The 23,620-nt window shown below is 39.3% G+C and overlaps 1 protein-coding gene across 2 annotated transcripts in view; it reads left to right on the forward strand.

Annotated features, from left to right (window-relative positions):
* Window positions 1-23,620, forward strand: part of PDE10A (phosphodiesterase 10A) — a 332,447-nt gene that overhangs the window by 64,831 nt on the left and 243,996 nt on the right. For both annotated transcript variants that reach the window (XM_078383193.1, XM_078383194.1), the window contains exon 2: window positions 1,823-1,891. In XM_078383193.1, the coding sequence (XP_078239319.1) occupies window positions 1,823-1,891 (69 nt within the window). The remainder of the gene's footprint in view (window positions 1-1,822; window positions 1,892-23,620) is intronic.

Here is a 23,620-nt window from a genome sequence, read left to right on the forward strand (position 1 = left end):
TTATTTGGAGCAAGATTCCAGCCACTCTGTTTGCAATGCTCATTTTAAAATTTAACTCCATAGGATCAGGAGAATGGTATTCTTAAGAGGGTATAGACAGGAAATGGAAAGAAGTCCATCAGATCAATGATGAGTTGCCCAGTAAAGTTGTCCACAGTTACAAGAAAGATGTCAGGAAAGCTGAATCCCAGAAAGAACTGAAGTTTGTGTGACATTCTAAAAAGAATAAGAAGAACCTAACTGACCATGGTTGGAGAAAGAGGGAAAACAAGGTACAGGCAGTAGGTCCACTGTTTGGGGAGCGTAGTGAAGAATTAATGTAAGACAGAGAAGGTGGAATTATCAGTTACTAGTTTCTCCCAGTCTTCTCCCACAAAGTAAATTGTGTCCAACTTTGGAAAAGTTGGAAAAATTATATAAGAAAGGAATTCTGGCCCATCATAAGTAAGACAGTGGCTACAGAACTGCTGACTACATGAGATGTCTTCATGTCACCACAGCAATGTGAGTTTCACCCTGGGCTGTTGAAAAGGCTTGTGGGTGATTCAGAGCCACAAACTATAATCTCTGAGAATTCATAGAGAAGGGTGAAGTAGAGACATAATGTCTTCAGAAAAGAAGTCAGAGGAGGGACAGATAGAATCTGGAGGACTCCTGGTAAGCTTGATGTTGATATTGGAGATACAGCTCACCTTTTAAAATAATCAGCTGCTCTATAGTTCCTACCAACTGAGGGATGATGGATTGACATAAAAGGCAGAGCCTTTTCTGTGGTGGCCTACAGACAATGAAATGTTCTAGCAAAAGAAGTAAACAGTTGCGGCTTTTCATATATGTGTGTTTCTATGGTTTAGTAATATTGTATTCTTAACTGCTGGTTTCTTCACTTATCAGTTGCTAAATCGCTATATCTGCTGTGGGTACATACCTTGTAGGCGGTGGCCCTTTGGATATTTGAGAATGTTTCGTGACTTTCTGGAAAAATAGTGTAAGAGAAATATGTTAACAACTGAAAATACAGAAATGCAGATATATTTTGGAGAGATGTAAAAGTAGTTTAAGAACTTTCTTGTGATAATCATGCAATTTCATGAATGTTTGGATATACATTTATTACATATGAACCCAAGGCTAGGGAAACGATGGCCTCCAGATTTTCTTCACTCTTTTACTTTTGTTGTCTAAGCTGCCTGGAGCTGGTGGGTGTTGTAGTTCAAAACCTCTGTGTGACACTGGCTTCTTACCCATGGTCTACCTTCTTCAAAGAGGTAACCACTTTGTTTCACATTTCAGGTGCTTACAAGCACCTATAGGCAATGAACTGAGATAATTTAATGGAGGCAAGCAGTTGACTAACAGCAGCTATGCTCTAGAACAGCAGTTCCCAACACTGAGTGACCCAGGTGTTATTGGATTGCAACTCCCTGAAGCCGTCACCACCAGATGCACTGGCCAGGGTTCCTGGGAGTTGCAGTCCAAGATCACCTGGGTGTTCCAGAATGGTGGCTCGTGAGAGGAAACATATACCACATGTTTTTAAAATCAGTACAAACACAGTGAGACTGAGAAGGGATATACTCAAGCCCCTGTGATTAGGTGTGTGGCTACAGGCTGTCCGAGGCACCTGGGGTCTTTCATTCTTTTGTGTGATAAAAGAAGTATTTCCATTAGTTGCTAATGGAGAAATGTTTTTGTTCGTGATCTGTAACAAAGAAGAAGATTTAAAAGGAGAAATTTAGGCTGGAATTCCCTGACACTATGCCAAAGGGATATATGAACCCTTAAAAAGGTAATTCTTCTCTTTTGTTTGCTATCTTTGTAGGAACACACTCAAAAAGTGCATTTGTGGTACAGAAATGCCTGATGCAGCGCTCTCTGCAGCAGTTAACTGGTACAGTATATAATCATTTGTTACCTGGAAATTTAATAAAATAACAGTAATTATGGGGGCTGAGTCAAAACCATTCACAGTTATTTGTATAATTTTTTTGTAATGCCAGAATACAATTTTCCAGTTATATTTTCCAATAATGTTTTTGATTGTCTGCAAAAAATACTTGTGCATTCTTATTGTTTTGTTACCATATATTATTATTATTATTATTATTATTATTATTATTATTATTATTATTATTATTATTATTATTATTATTATTATTATTATTATTATTATTATTATTATTATTATTATTATTATTATTATTATTATTATTATTATTATTATTATTGTTGTTGTTGTTGTTGTTGTTGTTGTTGTTATTGTTGTTATTGTTGTTGTTGTTGTTGTTATTATTATTATTATTATTATTATTATTATTATTATTATTATTATTATTATTATTATTATTATTATTATTATTATTATTATTATCCCGCCTATAGGCCAAACTAATTATATTATGTTGTTCTGTGACAACATTCTGTTCGCTATATGGTGATCAGCTAGGGTCATACATGTGATTAACCTTGGAAGAGAAAGAAAGGATAGTCAGAGGAAGGAGTAAAATGTGTCAGTGCTGAAGAAGGAAACTAAGGCACCACATAGGCTTAGAAAGGTGAATATTCCCATAATGTGCTTTTCTGAAAGTATTTACAATAAATCTCATAACAGTGCTATTTCAGCTTTTTTGAAAATTAAAAGATAGTAGAAAAGGAGGTGCAGACCTCAAAGGCAGTAAAGAGATAAAATTCATAAGTAATGAGTCAAAGCAAGAATTAAAGTACAGAGGCTAATAAAGAATAATGACTTCACACACATTCACAGAGAGAGGAGAGAGGGAAAGACTTGCCAGCATCACAGTTGCTTTGTGATTCCCAGTTCATTAGAGCTGGGTGCTGTAAAGGCAACAGAATGGAAGACACAGAGAGCCAAGTGAGAAAAAATACTGTATATCCATTTTAATAGAAATGACATTAAAGGACTTCTTACCAAGGAATAAAGTGGCGTAGGGGCAAAGTTTGCATCATGTTCTCACATGATTTTCTCTACCAGAACATGCAAATATCTGGTGCAACTCTTGAGAAAATTAAAAAAAAACACTATTCTTGGGTTTACATTCATTCCTGAAATAAAATCAGTGCATATTTGTATTTGTCAGGTGATACATCTGTCTGCCATTTCAAAATGACTTCCTTGTTGGATTTAATGCTTATTCTGGTCACACTGACCTGGCCTGTATCTGTAAATATGGAGCTATTTGTAAACATTTACGATGAGAGGTATTTGACATTTTTCACCATTTTGGCCAGGAAAGTAAAACAGTTGCTGCTGCTGTTCTTCCTGCAACAGTCTTCTAGGTTTGGCGATCCTGTTAGGAAATCTTTCTCTCCATCTCTATGCTTTCTGTGAAGGTTTGAGTAGATTTCTACTCATCATGACAACAGCTCATCATTTTTCACATTTTCTCATTACTTTTCACTGTTCTCTCACTCTTCTGTCAAAGGAAGTGGACTTGATCCATGAAACCTCACATTCAAATATAACAGCCTTTAAGTGCCACAATGTTTTTGACTACTTTAAAAAAATTATTGTTGTTTTTGCTGCTATTTTGTTTCCTTTCTTGTCTGGTATACTTTTTCCCTGTTGCTTATTTTGGTTTCAGTTGCTTCGTGGTGTTTGATTGTTGTTGATGTTGTTGTTGTTCTTAGATGGGGGGGTTTAGGTAACAAAGTGGAATGAGAATGTAATGACTCTTCTAATGCAGCTGGCAACGGTGTAATGTAAAGCTGGAGAAATAAAAAACCAAAATACCAGTTTTAGGTAACAATAACAACCCATACATGGCAAATTGAGGGCATCTTATAGAAAAAGTGATATCTTTTTAAAATCTTAGGTATAATTTTTTCCTCACATGAAATTGGAAGAAGCATTTTGATAACAACAAAATGATAGCTAGATAGATAATTCATGCATTATTAAGATTTTACTGGAGCAGAGATGGTAGACAGGTTTCTCCAGTCCTTAAAATCTGTAAGGCTAAAGCTGCAACACGTATCTGTCATGATGCTCAAATATGGGGGTCTACTCAGAAAGTGAATGTTGAAATACCCCTGAATGAATATTTACAAGCTCTTTTTGGTCTGCCTAAGTCTACTGAAACTTCTGTTCTTCATTTGGAGAGTGACTCTCCCACAGTGAAGGCCAGAACACATATTTAAGCTCTTAAAAAGACAAAGGGGATGGGATCTCTTTTAACATTGTTATTTACCATCTTAAAGAGATGTTGATTTTTAACGATAGAACACATCTATCAGGAAATTCTTCAGATCATTAATGAGTGCAGCCTGTCTCTGAATCTTCTTAACTCTTTATGATTTGAGAAGGTGATTTGTTATTAAATAATATTTACAAACCTCAATGTGATTTTCAAGCAGATTGCGTTTCTGTTTGGCAGTCAACCCGCGTGCTGTGGAGTGCTATACTACCTGTTCAATTTTTTTATCCACAATATATAATTAAAATGTCAAATTTTAAAATGAGAGATGCTTTCACAGCTCTACAAAACTCTTTTATATTTGAAGGTCATCAGCACCAAATCCTGCATGAGAGAAGAGTTTCCTCTTGCAGGACCAACACACTTGAAGACCTGTCCCATTATTTACTTGGTTGCTCATTTTATGATAACTTAAGAACAATTTTGTTTAAAGAACTAAGCTTATCACTTGCGCCTTTTGCTAGATAGTGGATGCCTGGCAGAATTCCTTTTACTGAGGAATAGTTTCTTCTGTATGTTCGAGAAAGTGTACATTTTTTGCCTTTAAAGCATCAACTTTAAGAAGGAAGGTTGGTGGTGATAGTCACAATTTTCACTTTGAAGACATGCTGTTCTGCTCTGTACTATGTGGATTTGTGTATTGCACTTATTTTTTTTATTATTATTTCATTTGTCAATTTGTAATATACCAGTAATTTTCTCTGTGCATTCTTTCTTTTTGTAATTGCTTTTGCCACATAAATAGATAAATTTCTATTTTTAAATTTCTAGATAAAGTTCAAACTTCAGTGCATGTCAGGTCAACAATTTTTGCATCTCATTTGCACTTGTGTACAGTAGAATTTTCATGAATAGGATTAACTACATAGAATAAAGAACATGTTAAAACTTTATTCATATTTAAAATGCCATAAAATTATTAATTATATGCTTTATAGCCATGATTCTCTCCCCCATCCCGATCCACGGATCACTTGAAAAATGCTGGCATACTTAATAAAAACTAATCAAAGCACACCTCTTTTCTCCTTTCAGTACCAATACAGTATTGTATAAAATCTAGTACTGTTTTATGAAACTCTGAAATTCTAGGCCAGATTACCAAGAAGGGCTTCTTTGATTGATAAACCTGTAAATAATATTTAGCAGACTGTGTATGTGCCATGTTTTGAAACTAACAGGGCCTAGATCTTCTTAGCCTGTTCAATACACTTAATTAATGCACATTTTTGTTTTTCAAAAATAAAAAATAAAGGACCAAAGCTTGCAGACCATCAGTGATCCACACATACCACAGTTTAAGACCTTTGCTTTGCAGAGTTTTATAAGGCTTTTCCTTAATGACTGGTGGTCTAAGACAGGGTTTAATTGAATTGTTGTGCTCTGTTATTTTAAATGTGTTTCAATACTGATATTAGTTACCATTTTAATATAATACTTGCCTAATTCTTTTTTAAAATTTGTATACTTACTGTTTTTAGCTTTTAAATATTGTACCATTTTAATTATGTAAGCCACCCTGGGTCCTTTTGGGGAGAAAGGTGGGATAGAAATACTATAAATAAATAAATAAATAAATAAATAAATAAATAAATAAATAAATAAATAAATAAATAAATGTAAGTAAGAAAGAAAACTATGATAGCTCACATGCTCTCACCACTCCAGGCAGGAGGCAAATGGCTATTTCCAACATTGAGCTGTGATGATTCTGTCTTCCCCCACTGCACTAGAGGAGGAGGAAGAGGAGGGTCAATTTTGCTTATCCCCCTGTATCCCTAAAGTGGCAGAAAAGTGCTGAAATTCCCCCTCTACCCATCCATTCAGCCTGGATGAAAGGGAGGCCAGTGGCAACAATAACCTCTTTCCCTCCAAATAAGGATGTGGAAGCATTGGAAGCACTCAAACAACTGCTCAAAGAGAAGACAAGGGAGTTGCAAGTATGGCCTCTCATACTTGAAAGAGAAAAGGAGCTGGTGGTTGTGTGAGGTGGTAGCAAGTGGTTGCACCCCAGGTTCTTTCCAGAATGGGGAAAAAACTAAAATGAGATGACCTGGAAAAGGTGAGCCGTTTCAGTGTAAATCAACAGGCTGGTACATCTACCCTAAAAAGCTAAAGAAGCACTCCTAGTGAAAGAAACTGAAGGAAAGTTTCCATCATGCTCTTATTTTCAGTTCTGATTAAGCTCTTTCTGAGGCTGACTAAATGGGCATTTAGCCCCCTGTTTTATCTGCTGCAGGGACGGGCTTGTTCACAGCTGAAGATAGTGATCCAACAACGTTGGATTGAAACAGACCAGCCACCAAGCAGTCTTACCCGCACCTTTCTGAGCTTCTGTCAGGGGTGTCTGATTTTTTTGGTGCTGGTACGATTGCTCTCTTTTGCTCAATTTTCAGCATGTGTGATTGCTAAAAAAGGACCTAAAGAAAGTCTTCTAATTTGCCAATATCATGAAGGGGCTTAGTAAGACAATATTGGCAAATTAATATGTTCTCCAGCTATGTTTTTTAAAAAATGTGTTTATTATTTATATATGCTGCACTACTTTAAAAAAGCAAAACAAACATAAAGTTTCCTTCTGGGAAGTACTCCTAAGGATTCTGCGGTGCCCCTGGCTGGATTTGGCAGTGCCTGGGGCACCACAGCGCACAGTTTGGAAACTACTGAATAAAGAAATTAGAGATGGGGCCAAACCGCCAAAATAGTGGTTCATCTTGATTCGTGCCTTGTCAAAGTTGACAAACCATGAATTTTCACTGAGTTTTCTGACGAATCACGAATCGGTTTGTCAGTTCTGTGGTTTTTTTTTTTTTAGACAGCCCGAAGTTGTCTAAATAAAACACAGTTTGAGCCTCCCCCAGTCTTTCCCACCCCTTCCCACTGCCCCCGTTGTCTCCCTACCTTTTCCTCCTCTACCGCTGCCACCACTGCAAATATTGCACTTCATTTTTAAAATTTGTCCCCATGTATAAAATAAATCAATGGAAGCAAGCCAAGCCTTGGAAGCATCTTAGAGAAAATGTAAGCAGAAGAAAAGGGGAATGGAGGTATTAACCACTAGACCTATGCTTCCCTTTCTTCAGCAAAGCCATTGCAAAGAAGCAGCACAGGAAACACTGTGGGGGCAACCCAAGATAGGTCAGGTGGAAAAAAATTGCATAGTGGGATATATATATCTTCCCCCCCACACAATTTCCCCCCAAAACCAAATAGGATCCCTTGAGGTCCATCTACCATTTGGATGTGAGGATTGCCCTAAATGGAATACCAGACCTCCTAATGACCCTATTTAGCTCATTCCAGTCAAACCATGTAGACAAGCCCTAAGTCCCTCTACTCATTAGGCTTTTTTCATGGTAGCGCTAAAAAAAAAATCTACCAGTCCCACAACCTCTTGCAGCTCTCCTTCTGCAGTGGCTGCAGAGAAGAACATACTGGGCCTCAGGTATGTTTGCTGAAACTTCTCTGAGGAACTGTTTTTGGGGTTTTTTTGCCACACCTGTCAGATTTCTAGCTGGGAGTATTCCTGGTGAATTGTTGTAGTGTTTGAGAACAAAATCTGAAAATCTCATGCCTAGTATTGAATGATTCAGATTTTCACTTTATTCAGATTGTGCACAGTCATCTTTTTCACTATGTCTAAGTATAATGCAAAAAACGATTACTTATTTTTTTCCTTTAATTTCCACCTACCTTCTATGTATATGCATGTTCTTGTATGTGTGTCATTGGCGTGTTTACTTTTTAAAAAGCCGGCAGCATGCCCAGTCTTCTCACAAATTCCTGACAAGCAAGGCACACTAGAGGGCAGCGCAACCTCTCTGTTCCTTTGCCTTTGAGTACCATTAACCATTCAAGTTGGTACTTTTTCTGGCTTCACCGTTCCAGGGAAGTAATGAAGGCACTAGAAAATAATCATTCAGACAGCCAGAATGAAGAGAAAGAAATGTGTTATTTTGTCAGTGCACGATCTTTCTTTCATGTACGAGCAGCGAGGAAAATTTTGTGCAATAAATGGGAGAAGATTTTATTTTGCAGAAAATGCTTGTTAATGTGGCTGACTGATTTCCAGTATCCCCTCCCCCTGAAAAAATCTAGCCAAGCCAAGCCAGGGTTTATTTGCTTTTACTTCATGTTCCTTGGCAAGAAAACATCTTGTTATGTGCCGCTATGTTGGCTCCAGCATGGCAACCCTATGGATGAGTGACCCCCAAAAATGCCCTATCCTCAAGAGCCCTATTCAGCTCTTGCAGATTCAAGATTGTGGCTTTCCTTATAAAGTCAATCCATCTCATTTGGGTTTTCCTCTTTCCTTGCTGCCTTCAACCTTTTCTGACATTATTGTCTTTTCCAGAAAATGTCTTTTCCACAATGTCCCCAAAGTGCAATTTCCTCACTTTTCTCATTTTTGTTTCTAGGGAGACCTTGGGCTTGAATTGATCTAGGACCTTTATTTGTCTTTCTGTTTGTCCTGTAAAGCTGTTCTTCAGCACATTTCAAATGAATGCATTTTTTTCCTTGTTGGCTTTCTGTGGTCTTGATTTTTGTCTTATTAATGCTAAATTGCAGCCCCAGTTTTACACTTCTATCTCAAAGAAAGAAAGAAAGAAAAGAAAAGAAAAGAAAAAGAAAAAAAGAAAAAAGGGAAGGATATATTTTTATTATATTCTGCATGTAAATTGTATGTTTCGATTTCAAATATGGCTATATAACTCACTCACAAACTTGAGAGTAGGGTAGACAGTAGAATTTCTGTAACTGGTGTCCTGCCAGTGAGTGCCATGTCACCAACAGAAAGAAAATCATTGGTTATGCATCCCATAATATTGGCCAGTTTCTTATACTTGAAAGCATCATGGAGTTAGAAATGTAAGAAAACGGAAAACAAAGCCAATGTAATCATATATTGGGTACCAACATTTGAATTTCTAACATTTGCAGTTTGTCTTTGCAAAAATCTGAAATGTAAAAGACAACAACATTGTTGAACTGTTGAACTGTTATATCTGAATGGAGATCAGGGTTGCAGAATGAGGAGGGTTAGCATGGAAGGAGAGAAAGAATTGTGTCCACTGTATCTGCCTCCCTGCTTCCAGGTGATCACTGCCTAATGTTGCAAACAGCAGATAAATAATGCATAATGTTCTATTTGGTCAGAGTTTGGAAGCATTATTTTCCAAAAAGTAACTTCTCCATATTCTGTGTTTGCAGAGGCCCATTCTCCCTGGGGGAGACTCTTGGACCCCCTTACATTTGTTCCTGTCACCTGTTGCAGTGCTGTCACTGTGCTCATGAGAGAGCAAAGGAATGTGCAAGATTAGGGCTAGCAGTGTTGAAGAAGGAGGAACTTTAATTCTTGTGTGTGAGATAGCTTTAAAGCCTGGACACCTGTCCGTTTGATGCTGGTGCCAGAGCCCTGGTCTCAATTGCTTCATTACCTGTTTAGCCAGGTTTTGTCCAGTTTCTAGGCCCATTTACCTGGATTTACCTTTCCTAGAATCAGGTGACACAGAAATAGTTGCCCACTTGTTTGTCCTCCCACTTGATGACAGAGAGAAATATATCAATGCCAACCGGTGCCTTGAGACCTCTCCCTCCATGTTTGGGGTGTAAATCAGTGGTTCCCAGCCTTGGGTAACCCATGTGTTCTTGGACTGCAACTCCCAGAAACCTCAGCCAGCACAGCTAGTGGTGAAGGTTTCTGGGAGTTTTAGTGCAAGAACACCTCGGTTACTCAAGGTTGGGAATCACTGATGGAAATGCACCCCAATGATGCAGAAAGAACTTAGATTTCGGCTTTGAATCTCAAGAAATGATATGTAGCTGAACTGCCAACTTAATTTTTTCCACTGGGGAGAATACCAGGGGGTGATGGGCGTGGGGGTCAGTCAATAAATGCCAGAGAGCCATTGAGGGCATCCTGTACAGGGCCTGAAAATGTGGAGCCAGGCTGATGAAGAATACATGGGACGAGAAGTGGTGACGTTCTTTGTGTAGGGATTCAGACGTGATGGAAGACAGGACTATCAACTGCAATTACTCAGTAAGAGTTTCAGAAGAGATCCAGATTCCATTAGTGCTTTAAACAAAGAGGAGGGTAGAGGGGTGTAGGAATAGGTTGCAGTTGGCATTCTGTAGCATTGCAAGCTAGAGGATAGTGGAGAACAAGTTTAGTAACCTGACTGCTTTGACGTGTCCAGAGATGGAAGATGTTTTTCCTTTGGACTACAATTCCCAGAATGCTCCAGCCCAAGAAAAAGAAAGAAGAAAGAAATATTTCCCAACTCTAGATCTGGGAAGTCTACATCTTATCTTGTTGATAGAAGTTCCACCTACCAAGGGAACCTTGCATGCTATTATTTACAGTAGTAAATTATTTACAATAGTAAATAATTATGCTGTAAATAATGTGGTGACTCTTGTGGTGACTGAAGCATTTACACAGCTTGCCACGAGAAGACCTGCAGTGGGTGATTTTGCAGATGTAGAAACTCTGCATGATCCAGAAAGCAAGTTGCTTTTCCCCAGCACCCAGGACATGTGGAAGCATCCTTTCACAAGAAGTTGACTAGCCTTCAAAGCAAAGCAAAAAGCAAAGTGTGCTGCTTATATACCGCCCCATAGCGCTTCAAGCACTTTCTGGGCAGTTTACAAGTTAGTTATGCAGGCTACACATCCCCCCCCCAGCAAGCTGGGTACTCATTTTACCAACCTCGGAAGGATAGAAGGCTGAGTCTGGCTACCTGGGATTGAACCCCAGGTCATGGGCCCAATTTTAGCTACAGTACAGCAGTTTAACCACTCTCTCTTATATATATATAAGAGAGAGTGGTTAAACTGCTGTACTGTAGCTAAAATTGGGCCCATGACCTGGGGTTCAATCCCAGGGTTAGCTGATGGTGGAACTTTGCACACAAAATATATATATATGTTCCACCATCAGCTAACCCTAACCAGGGCCAATCTATGTATTATGTTTGCCACTTGGATTATAGAAGCAGGAAAGTTGTGCTCTATTTAAAACAATCATTTAGATAAATAACTAATTTATAGACAAAGTTTGTAATCTTTACAGTAAGTGTCATGGAATTCATCAATGGCAATAACACGGCATATTCATTTTGTCCATTGAGTCGGAGCCCTGCAAGTCAAAAGGATGAAGTACTACAGATTTTATTTTTACTAAATAAAGTGAGAGCGTTTGAAATTTCTGTCCTGTCCTTGGGTCTTGGCAGGCTTCTTGGGAGACAATTTCCATTTTGTCTATTAACGACTCATGTCTCCTCCTCCTCATTTGATGGCTCTAAATCAGTGGTTCACAACCTTAGGTCCCCAGATGCTCTGGCCAGCACAGCTAGGGGTGAAGGCTTCTGGGAGTTTTAGTCCAAGAACATATGGGTAACCAAGGTTGAGAACCACTGATCTAAATAAATGGGAATGCATTGAAGGAAGGAAAGCATTGAAGGCATTTTACCTTTTAGCCATGGCGATTTTGCAGTCTCGAATAATCATAGCATCATGAATGACCAACATTCTCTGTTCTGCCCTTATAAAAAATATATCAAGTGAAGTCATATCTGAATGACACGAAATGCTGGAGAAAGAATGTTTGGCTTTTCAGAAGAGCAAGGAGAAGTGTGCAATTAAAGGTGCTGTTGATAAAATCAAGTGTTTGAGATGTAATTCTTTTATGCATTGGTGAAACTGGAAGATATCTCTTGGTGCGATGTGAGAAGGATTTGGCTGACATTCTGCATAATAAAACAAACATTAAGTCCATGATCTCTCTGGAGAGGAAAACATGCAGGAACAATAGGTTCAGTGATAAACTTTCCATGCTAACAATGAAACCTCCAAAAGGGAAATAGCAAGGAGGTAATATTTACTGACCAGAATCTGCTATCAGTGTCAAGGAGAATTTGAAGTAGTCTGTGCAGTGCTTTATTAGTGTGGTTTAATTGACTATTGGATAGAGATAATAATACTAATAATAATGTTTCTCATTCTGTAGTTTATAAGTTCAACATTTCAGCCCACTCTTGTCTCCACTTCTAACAAAAAATAGTGTTTCATGCCAAAATGTCTATTTTTAAAGTATACATGTTCTGATTTTTGTACTGTCTTTAAATAGGATGTGTAAATCAACGGTCATCATTTTTTTACTTCAATAGCTAGCAAATAAAATCCTTTAATAATATCCTAGATCAGTTGTTGAGAAGACTGCCTCACGTTGTCAAAATATTTTCTGCCCATGTGTATGACTTCCTGCTCTTAGGATGATGTGTTAATTCTTGGGTATGGTAACTTTCAAAAATGCTGAGAATATAAGGGTTTTAACAAGCTTTTGCTTACTGTTTAGATCAGAGATTGGCAAAATGCAATTACAGTGGTGCCTCGCATAACGTTTTTAATTGGTTCCAAAAAAAAAAACCTTATGCGAAAAAAACTTTATGCGAAACACCATTTCCCATAGAGATGCATTGGAAACCGGTTAATCCGTTCCAATAGGCACGGATTGCCGTCCTTAAGCGAAAAAACCCATAGGAAACATCGTTAAACGATACAATGTATCCTCCATTGGAATGTATTGTAGCTGACTCAATAGGTTTCAATGGCTTTGCGAAGTCAATTTTTGCAAAATTAAGTGTGTCATAAAAGGGTCAAAAATGGTTTTAAATGCTTGGATTAGCTTCTGCACCCTCTAAAACGGATGCAAAAGTTAATTTGGCTTTGATCTGACTTTTCGTTAATTAATGGTGAATTTTTTTTCCCCAACTTTTGACAGCTGTCAAAATCTGACAGCTCCATTATTTCCTATGGGGGAAGAAAAAATTCACAAAAAATTAATGAAGACTCAGCAACTGTTCTAAATTCTTGGGTTCGTTAGAGGACCCCTTAAGTCATGTGCAAACCTGATTTGGCTTTGATCTGAACTTTCGTTAATTTTTTGTAAATTGTTTTCTCCCCCATAGGAAAGCATGGAGCTGTCAGATTTTGACAGGTCCATTGGTTCCTATGGGCCAAAAAACAAAAATTCACAAAAAATTAACGAAACGTCAGATCAAAGCCAAATCAGGTTTGCACATGACTTAAGGGGTCCTCTAACGAATCCAAGCATTTAGAACCGTTTTGGACCCTTCTAAGACACTTTTTAAATTGAAAACAAAAAAAAACGTTAAGCGAAGCAGGGGACCTAAAACCAAAAACGTTAAGCGAAGCATGGTCCCAAAAACGCTATGCGAAAATCGCCCATAGGGAAAAACGTTATACGAAGCACAATCTGCCTCTGAAAAAATAAACGTTAAGCGAAAAAAACGTTAAACGAAGCAAACGTTAAGCGAGGCACCACTGTATATTGTATTTTATTGGGTTTTTGGCTGTAGAATAAAAATAAATTATTCATTCATTCATTCATTCATCCATTCATTCAAAATTATAGCATTTTTTAAACAGAAAAATAGTCCAGAATTGCCCAGCCACGATGGGTGCTGAGGAATTCTGGGAGTTACAGTCCAAAAAAGTAACTTTTTAATGTTCTGCAGTGTTTCATCATACTAAGGGTCATACTCTTAGTACAACTTGTCAGTTTTCAATGGTATTTATTGTAGCCACTTTTCTCCACCCACGTTTGGTTTGCCAATGAGGGTATTCCGATTCCAGATAAATGATCAATTATTTTTCCCCATACAGTTTTCTTACTCTGGAAAGTATGAGGATGGACTATACCTCTTTGAAACAGATAAAAGGGAAGACCCAAATTCCGTAGAAGCCCTCTTTCTAAACAGGAGGAATAGACTTGTCATAGACATTTATCAGGTGGTCACAGCAAAAAAGAAAACAGGAAAAAGAACAAAAAGAACAATGACTTCTGTGTGGCTGTGAGATTTCATAAACTATATGAAGGGAGGTAAACTATTCTTGAAACACAAGGGCAAAGTTATATACCAATGTTTTGACAGTGCATATTTCTATTCTAAATAGTATTTGTTTGTTTGTTTGTTTGTTTGTTTTGTTTGTTTGTTTGGCTTTTACACCGCCCATCTAGATTCAAATGAATCTACTCTGGGTGGCTTACGGTCCGAGGAATATAAAACAAGAATTAAGACAGACAATATTCAAACAAAAAAGAGAAGTAAGCCAAGTCCAAGATGGAAAAACACAGGGAACTAAATGATGCAAGAGGGGAAGGCCTGCCTGAAGAATGAAGTCTTCAGCTTGTTTTTAAAAACTCCCGGTGAGGGTGCCAGGTGAATCTCAGGGGGCAAGATGTTCCAGAGGCGAGGAGCCACCGCTGAGAAGGCCTGGTTTCTAGTTCTCTCCTTCCGGACCTCTCTCGGGGTAAAGCCCCTCAGCTGCCCAGCCTGGCTAGATCCAGTGACATGAGTAGAGCTAGGTGGGAGCAGTATTTTAAACAACATTTTGCTGTCATAACTGTGAATTGCAAGTTTTAGATTTTAGATGTGGAATAAGACATTAGTACCTTATGGCTCGTATTTTACCTAGGCCACAGTGATAAACTTCTATTTATTTATTTAAAATAATTTTCTCTTGCCTTTCTCCCAGAAATGGACTGGCAGCCAGTGGAGCTGATGGACCACTACAGGGTTTATGACCCCTCTAACCAGCCTAAGTTAACAATCTGGCTGTGGCGTTTTGGACCTGTTGAACACTTTCCGAACACTTTCCAAAGGCAGCTCCACGTAGATTGTGTTAACAGTAATCCAACTAGGATGCAACATTTGAAAAGTACAGAGAGGCAATTAAATGCTGAAGAAATGCAATCTTGAACAAATTAGTGGTATAGTTTGCTTCAGAGAAACCTTGGCATTGCTGCCATGCTTGGGTCTTGACCCTTCTAACCAGAAACCCTGTACATACCGAGGACCTGCCCTTGCAAATGTACACTTTTATGGAGAGAGGCAGTGTAGGATTAATCTGAGTCAATGGATAGGGAACATTGTTTTTGACAAGCTTTCACAAGACCCGTTTTGCTGAGGTGGCATTTCCTGAGCTCACACATGAGATCCCCTGGAGGAGAGAAAATGAAGTGCTTTCCAGTACTATCCTATTTTTACATACCTTGATATGGTGGGCCAGAAATGCCACTATTCATTACAACAATTGGATGAAATATCAGGGCAAAAATGTCCTGCTTGAGCAGATGACTAAGCTGTCATTCATTTTATTACAGGTTATGCTTTCAAGGTTATTGTCTTCAGTCTAATAGTGCCCCGGAACAAATTCCACCATAGACATGTGGAATAAATCTCTAAGAATGCTTTCTTGATCAGTCCTGAGCCTGCCCTACTGTTCGGCAGCATGAGGCAGCTGCCCCAGGCACCCAGCTTTGGGTTCCCTGAAATGACAATAAATTGTTATTTCTTTCCTTGCTATTTTTATATCCCACCATTAGTGAGGTGGCTCTGTTCCTCTCCACTTATCCCCACAACCCTATGCGATGGGAAAGACTCTAAGTGGCCCAGGGTCACTCAGCATGTTTCATAACTGGGTGAGAATTTGAACCCAATATACCAGTGCATTTTTACATTTTACACACCCACTTTACAAAACAGCTTCAAATCACAACAAAACACTTATGCAAACGATTAAGCCCCCCCCTCCATATTAGAGTTGCGCTGATACCCACAGCCTCCAAGTTGACTTTTCATTCACTCACTCATTCATTTTTCTTACTTGTACCTCGCCCTTCTCTTGAAAAGGACCCAAGGTGGTGGGCAATATCTAAACAGGTAATAACAAAAGCTTAAAAGGGACTTTTCCCACTTGACAAAAGTCTCAGTTGGGAGGGAGTTCCACAGCTTGGGAGCAGCAACAGAGAAGGCCTTCTCTTGCATCCCCACCAAATGTACCTGTGAGGGTGGTGAGACGAAGAGAAAGGCCTCACCTGATGGTCTTAAAAACTGGGTAGGCTCACATGGAGACATTTGGTCTTTCACATAGGTTTTACCTAAGCCACTTAGGGCTTTATAGGTCAAAGCCAGGACTGAACAGGGCTCAGAAATGGGCTGGCAGTCAGAGGAGCTGTTGCAACAGAGTAGCTGTACATTACCTGTAACCAGCTGCAACTTACAATTGGGGAATTTTGTTTTAAAATAACAACAAAATGGCATTGTGACTCATCAGAGGGCTGCCATGTCACATCTAGCATGGTCCTCGTTTTTCTGCTTAGGATAAATCTGGGTGTGTCTCTGGATCTCTGTCACAGAATCCTTGAAGTTTAAGCTCTATTAGCTTTTGCCTAGCATTCTTTGATGCTAGCACAGGTGCTATACTAAACCTGTCCTTCTGCTCAGTCCAAATGCTAGACATGATTTCTGCAGCATGTAAATGTTCTTTCAAGTGATGTTGCTTCATCCTGGATACCCCATCTCATCTTACGATTGGAAACATCTATTGTAATTCTTTTCCATTGCACATATCCTACTATCATGGCCAAAAGTGTAGCTAACATACCATGACTTGGCATATATGTTAAGACAACGACAGCACTATTCATTCTGCTGCAGGACAAATCACAGGGGTTGTAGAAAATGAAAATAGCCATGATCATGGGGACACTTTCAGAGGAGCTGGGCTAGTCACAACATTGAATTTGTTTTGCAACAGGAAATACTTCTACAAAGACATAATCATTTCCGTAAGAGCATGCATTGTGGTATGGTTTATGTAGATTAGCATTATTTGGACTTTGTCTTCCAAGCAACAGTGGGAAAAGTTAACCCAGTGGCCTTATTTCCTATTTGCTAGGGCTGCCAAATTTTCAGAAAGAAAAAGAGGGCTCTGCAAAGGCATGCTGTGGACTGAAATTCTGAAGTTTTGGGATATTCATTTAATCCATTTTTGGATTTGTTGTTGTTGTTGTTATTGGGGTATGTGTGTCTGTGTATGCACGCACGTACATGCACACACCTATATAGCAGCAGAAGAAAGAAGTTCAGATGAGGACATAATGAAATCGCTCAGTATTTTGAGATTAGACTTCTATTTCAAATTTATCTGAACTGATGCATTTCTCATTAAATCATCACTTGCATTGGTAATATCATGACTTGAGATGGGGACAAATAAAATTGTGATTCATTTTGATCCATTATTCATAAAGGTAACAGATCAACAAATATGAATATTCTTTGATGAATCAATTGATTGATTTATCAACTCATCTGCACTTTAAATGGCTATAACACTGGCCCCCAACCACCTAGAGACACCAAATTTGCAGGACAGCTTCCTCAGATGCTTTTCTACAACTCTTGAAAGTTTGGTGAACATAGTTACAAAGAGGAACCCCTCAGGAAAGCTCCCCCAGCTACCTAGAGAATCCAGATTCACAACAGAGCTTCCTATGTCTTTCTCCAACACACTTGCCAACTTTGGTGAAGATTGAATATCGGACATCCGAGTTATTCAACCACAAATTGGGTCCCCCCTAGAGAGTTTACCACAAGCACAGAAGCCAATTCTGCCTACAGGCTGTCAATCAGCTGATCAGATGCTGATAGGCAGCTGCCTCCCCACACAGCCAGCCACCCCAACAGCCCATCCCCACACCCCCTTCCTTTCCCTACCTTAGCCCACTCCCAGCAATACCCCCCTTCCCTTAATAGCTGCTGGTGAAGTCTCCATCAGGCCTCCGCAGCCACACATGTAAAAAAGGGGACTGGCTGAACTTTGCAAAGATGGCAGCTGCAGCTTCATTTAGGGTAGTGAAGCTGCAGCTGCCATCTTTGCAAAGGGGATCCTGGATTCCCTTAAGGCAGGCTAAGGAAATCCAGGCTACCCTATGCAAAGATGGCAGCTGCAGCTTCACTACCCTAAATGAAGCTGCAGCCACCATGTTTGCAAAGGGCAGCCAGTCTCCATTTTTATATGCATCGCTGCGAGGCCAGAAGACCTCAGCAGCAGTGATTAAGGTAAGAGGGTGTCGGTGGGGATGGGTAGGGTGGGGTGGCATGGTATCCAAGATAGGGAGAGGAAGGGGGTGGAGGGTAGGCTGTGGTATTGGGTGGCCAGTGTAGTGGTGGCTGCCTCTCTGCTGCCAATCAGCTGATCGGGGGCCGGTAGCCAGAATGGTTTTTTGTTTGTTTGTTTTTATTATACAAAGGATGAAAAAAACCCTGATAAATATTTATCCCTTCATATTTGTGGAGGGTCTCTGGAACCCACAAGTATGGATCAACAAATATTTAATGAATCAGCTATAATTAGTGGGAAATCAGTTTTTATATTTGTCCCCATCTCTAATCATGACTGTTTTCTCCTCAGCCTTGCAAGAAATCCTGGATGGTAACATACAAGTGGGCAATTTTGTAGACATGTTTCTGCTCAGTACATGTTTTTATTTCCCCTCCTTTAAAAAAAAATTGGTCAGTGATGCGTAACTGAGATTTCTGATCCTTAGTATTGCAATTAGCATAAAGTGCACGAATCTGTTGTTATTTCTTTTATTCTCACAGTTGCTGACTCATCCCATATCCAGCTTCCTCCTTATGTAATAATATCTGCTGTTACTCTTTGAACACCTATGCCCAAAGAAGGTACTGTATAACCTGAATACTTCTTGTTCTTAGGCGCCAACGAGTCTCTTCTGATTTATGGCAATCCTATCAATTAATGGCCTTCAGAAGGAGTAATCATTAAGAGCTGTGCTTAAGTCTTGCAAGCTGTGGGTTCCTTCATTGAGTTCAGCTATCTCATCTTAGGGCTTCCTGTTCTCCTACTGACTTCAGTTTTGCCTTCAACTTCTCCTAGCATCATCTACTGAAAATGTCCTTACGATATTTTAAGACGCTTTTTGGATCTGCAAGTACAGAGGAGCAACAGCAAAATATTCTATATGCTTGTGAGGCATATTCCACTTTCGGAGTTTCCTAGACCATATTCTTCATTATTCTTATTCCTCACCAAATCATGCATCTCACAAATTATGGTCCCATAAAGGCAATGGGGCTGAGCATGCAAAACATGAATAGCAGAAGTTAATGTTTTGGTGCTGACAGCTTCCTGTATTTGAAGGGTCAATCAATTTAGGGTATTAATGTAAACCATTTTGAGTAACCGCCATTAACTTTCCCTGTCTTATCAGTCACTTGAAAAACCTGGAAAGTGTCTGCAATTGCGGCAATTACGTCAACAAGGCCAGTTGAGTGCCTCATCTGATTGCACTGGACGTTGTGTGTGCTTTGAGGACAGGGTGTTTATGGCTGCCTTATCTTGCTTTCCCTTAATTCTTGCTGTCCTTGTGTTTGTTTTGGCTGACCTGGTGCCCTGGCAGTAGCACTCATTGCTGCTGCTGAAGCTGCACAACCACACAATTAAGGAGGCTATGAAGAAAGAAGCTTTTGTTTTTGCAATCCGCCATATCAATGGCCTTCTTTTCACTCCGTACTTAGACTTGTCAAGTGGTGTGAGGCAAACGTTTCATTTGCTAAATGAAACATTAACCAAAATAATGGGGAACAAACTGGACCAGAGCAGGGAAGTTTCTTATAATGTAGTCAGCAACATAAAAAAAAACCCATCCCCCCAAAAAAGGTGTGAGAAATTCAAAGTAATGCTTGCTACCTTACAATGCATTTAGTTTTAAAATGTGCTGTTATGTGTAGAGATGGGCATGTTGTCTTGTCTAAGTCATCAGCACGGCACCACAGGTGCTGCATGTGCACACACACCCTGGACAGCTCCCCCACTGACCTGCCAGTGTGTGCTGCTCCATCCCTCCCTGTTGCACATTCTTCCATTCTAGCAGGAGTATGGACTTCCCTTCTCTGCTCCTCCATTGCAGCACCAATGACTTAGATGACATGGTACAAGGCACTTTGTGACTATCTCTAATTATGTGCCATCAGGTTGCCTCCAATTCATGGTGATCCTATGAATAAGCAATCTTCAAAATGTCCTGTCCTCAATAGCCCTCCTCAGCTCTTATAGACTCAAGCCTGTGGCTTCCTTTAGGCCAGGGGTGGGCAATTAATTTCTATAGGGGGTGGCACATGAAAAATCTGAACTGTGTTCGGGGGCCGAACCAGCTTTACTTAAAAATAAAATGAAACAGTGATGTCATGATTGTTTTTATTTTAAATTGTTAATCTTCACAAATACTAAAGAGGTTTTCTGCAGTATGTTATAGATAAGCAACTGATCAACTTTAGACAAAAAGCTTTAAATGGTTTTGATGTTCAAAATTGTCCACGAGCCGGGCAGGAGCTGCCCAGGTCTTCTTTAGGCAGACAGTCCATTGCATATGTGGTCTTCCTGTTTTCCTGCTACCTTCCACTTTTCCCACCATTATTAGCTTTTCCAGAGAATCTTGCCCTCTCATGATGTGCCCAAAGTATGACAGCCTCAATTTCAACATTTCACCTCCAGAGATAGTTCAGGTTTGATATGATCTAGGAACCACTTGTTAATCTTTCTGGCAGTCCAGGGTATCTACAAAGCTCTTACCAACACCACATTTGAAGCAAATCAATTTTTCTCCTGTCAGCTTTCTTTATTACCCATTTTCACTGATACACTATGATCGGAAATACAAGAGTGTGGATGATAATCGTTTTGGTTTCCAGTGACATGTCCTTACACTTGATTATCTTTTTAAATTCCTTCATTGCTGCCGTTCCAAGTCTCAGTCTTCTTCTGATTTCTTGGCTGTAGTTTCCGTTTGGATTGATATATTTAAATTTCTTCATTATCAATATTAAAGTTGTATACTTCTTCTGTAGTCATGATTTCTGTCTTCTTAATATGCAACTGCAGTCCTGCTTTGTCATGTTCTTCTTTCAATTTCCCTAAAAGTCATTTAAAGTCATTGCTGCTTTGTGCGAATAAGATGGTTTCCTCTGGATATTTTGAATTACTCCTTAACTTCTATTTACTCAACTCAAAATGTATTTAGTAGACACCGAGTGTACATGGGAGACAGGGGTGACTGCAATAACTACTATGGCATCTCTCTTCTCAGCATTGTAGGGAAGCTGCTTGCCCATGTTGTGCTGAAGAGGCTCCAATTTTATATCCCCCAAACTGGAAGAAAATAGAGTCACAGAAACAAGAGAAGGGTACTGAGAAAATATGGGAAGTGCTAGAAATGGATACTTTTTCAGGCATGCTGAACTTATGTCCAAGACAGAAGGAAATTGAAAGAGGGGATGTATTTTATAGTTGGTCTCGATTTCCTGATATAGTTGGATTAATTTAGATTTAAATTAAAACATGAATATAAGCTGATATTTAGAGGATAATCAAACAGTAAAAAAAAAATATAAAACTGTGGTTTTTTTGCATTGAAAAATGAATAGATTAGATGCTTGTATACTTAATATGTATAGATTGGAAGATCGTATACTTTGTGTTCTCCTGTCCTTAAAACCCTTTTCCCATCCCTTCCACTCCTCTTTACCTTTTGTATTCCCTACCCTTTTCCTAGTAGTTTAAAAATAAAATATTTAAAAGGCATCCGAAGTGGAGTGAAACAGGGCTGTGTCCTCGCACCAACCCTTTTTGGGATCTTTTTTGCTGTTATGCTGAAACTCGTCTTTGGAACTGCAACAGAAGGTGTCCATCTATGGATTAGATCAGATGGAATGCTCTTTAATCTTTCTAGACTGAGAGCGAGGACCAAAGTCCAGCTGAAATGCTTGTGGGACTTCCTCTTCACCGATGATGCAGCCATTGTTGCCCACTCTGCTGAAGACCTCCAACAACTCATGAATTGTTTTAGCAAGGCCGGCCAAGGCTTTGGACTAACAATCAGCCTGAAGAAAACACAAGTCATGGGCCAGGGCGTGGACTCACCTCCCCCTATTACCATCTTCACACAAGAATTGGAGGTTGTTCATGACTTTGTGTACCTTGGCTCAACAATCTCTGACACTCTCTCCCTAGATGTCGAGCTGGATAAACACATCAGTAAAGCAGCTACCATGTTCTTTAGACTCACAAAGAGAGTATGGCTCAATAAGAAGCTGACAACATATACCATGATCCAGGTCTATAGAGCCTGTGTCCTGAGCATACTCCTGTACTACAGTGAGTCCTGGACCCTTTGTGCACGGCAGGAGAGGAAGCTGAATACGTTCCATATGCGTTGCCTCCGATGCATTTTTGGTATCACCTGGCAGGACAGAGTTCCAAATAGAGTAGTCCTAGAATGAGCTGGAATTTTTAGCATGTATACATTACTGAAATAGCAACATCTACGTTGGCTTGGGCATGTTGTGAGAATGGCTGATGGTCGGATTCCAAAAGATCTCCTGTATGGAGAATTAGTGCTGGGAAATTGCCCCAGAGGGAGACCACAGCTGCGATACAAGGACATCTTTTGGTCGCAAGACCAGATACGCGGGATATATATATATATATAAATAAATAAATAAATAAATAAATAAATAAATAAATAAATAATAATAATAATAATAATAATAATAATAATAATAATAATAATAATAATAATAATAATAATAATAATAATAATAATAATAATAATAATAATAATCTGCAAGCAGGATCTGAAGGCTTTAGGAATGGACCTCAACAGATGGGAAACCCTGACATCTGAGCGTTCAGCCTGGAGGCAGGCATTGCATCATAGCCTTTCCCAATTTGAGGAGACCCTTGTCCAGCAGGCCGAGGCAAAGAGGCAGTCCTGAAACCAGTAAAATCAGGGAGCTGGACAGATGACAGATTGTATTTGTCTTCAGTGTGGAAGGGATTGTCACTCTAAAATTGGCCTTCTCGGCCACACTAGATGCTGTTCGAAGTCCTCCATACAGAGCATGTTACCATAGTCTCTCGAGACTGAAGGATGCCTAATCTAAAGTGTTCTGCATGCAAAACCTGGTCCAATTCTTCTGAAACTAATTTTCCAGCTTAAATATAATTAAGAAGGTAAGCACTGTTTGCTGAAAGAATAGTGGATTATACTGTAAATGAAACAAGAAAATTAGCAGCAACAATGACAAACACACAAATAAAATAATACCTAGAGCATAATGGTATAAATCTAGTTCTTAAGCACAAATAAATGATTCCAAGTGTGGTGTAGTGGAAAGAGTAATGGACTAGGACTCTGGAGAACAGGCTTCTAATCCTGACATGGTCATGGAAACTCATTGGGGGGGGGGGGTTCAGAACTGGTAAAACTATTCCTTAAATATCTCACTTACCTTGAAAGCCCTATTAGGGTCGCTGAAAGTTGGTTCTGACTTGACAGCACATATTTAATTTTGTAAGCTGATTACAAAGTAATGATAAATAGGCCAATATGTGCATACAGAAAATCCCTCACTCAACAGAGGTGGAGGCCTTAGATACAATCTGTCTCCTATTTATCATGCTGCCCTTTCATCTGTCTCCAGAAAGATCAGGACCACAAACCAGAAAGACCA

This window comes from Pogona vitticeps, chromosome 1 (assembly GCF_051106095.1).
Source record: "Pogona vitticeps strain Pit_001003342236 chromosome 1, PviZW2.1, whole genome shotgun sequence".
NCBI classification, from domain to species: Eukaryota; Metazoa; Chordata; class Lepidosauria; order Squamata; family Agamidae; genus Pogona; species Pogona vitticeps.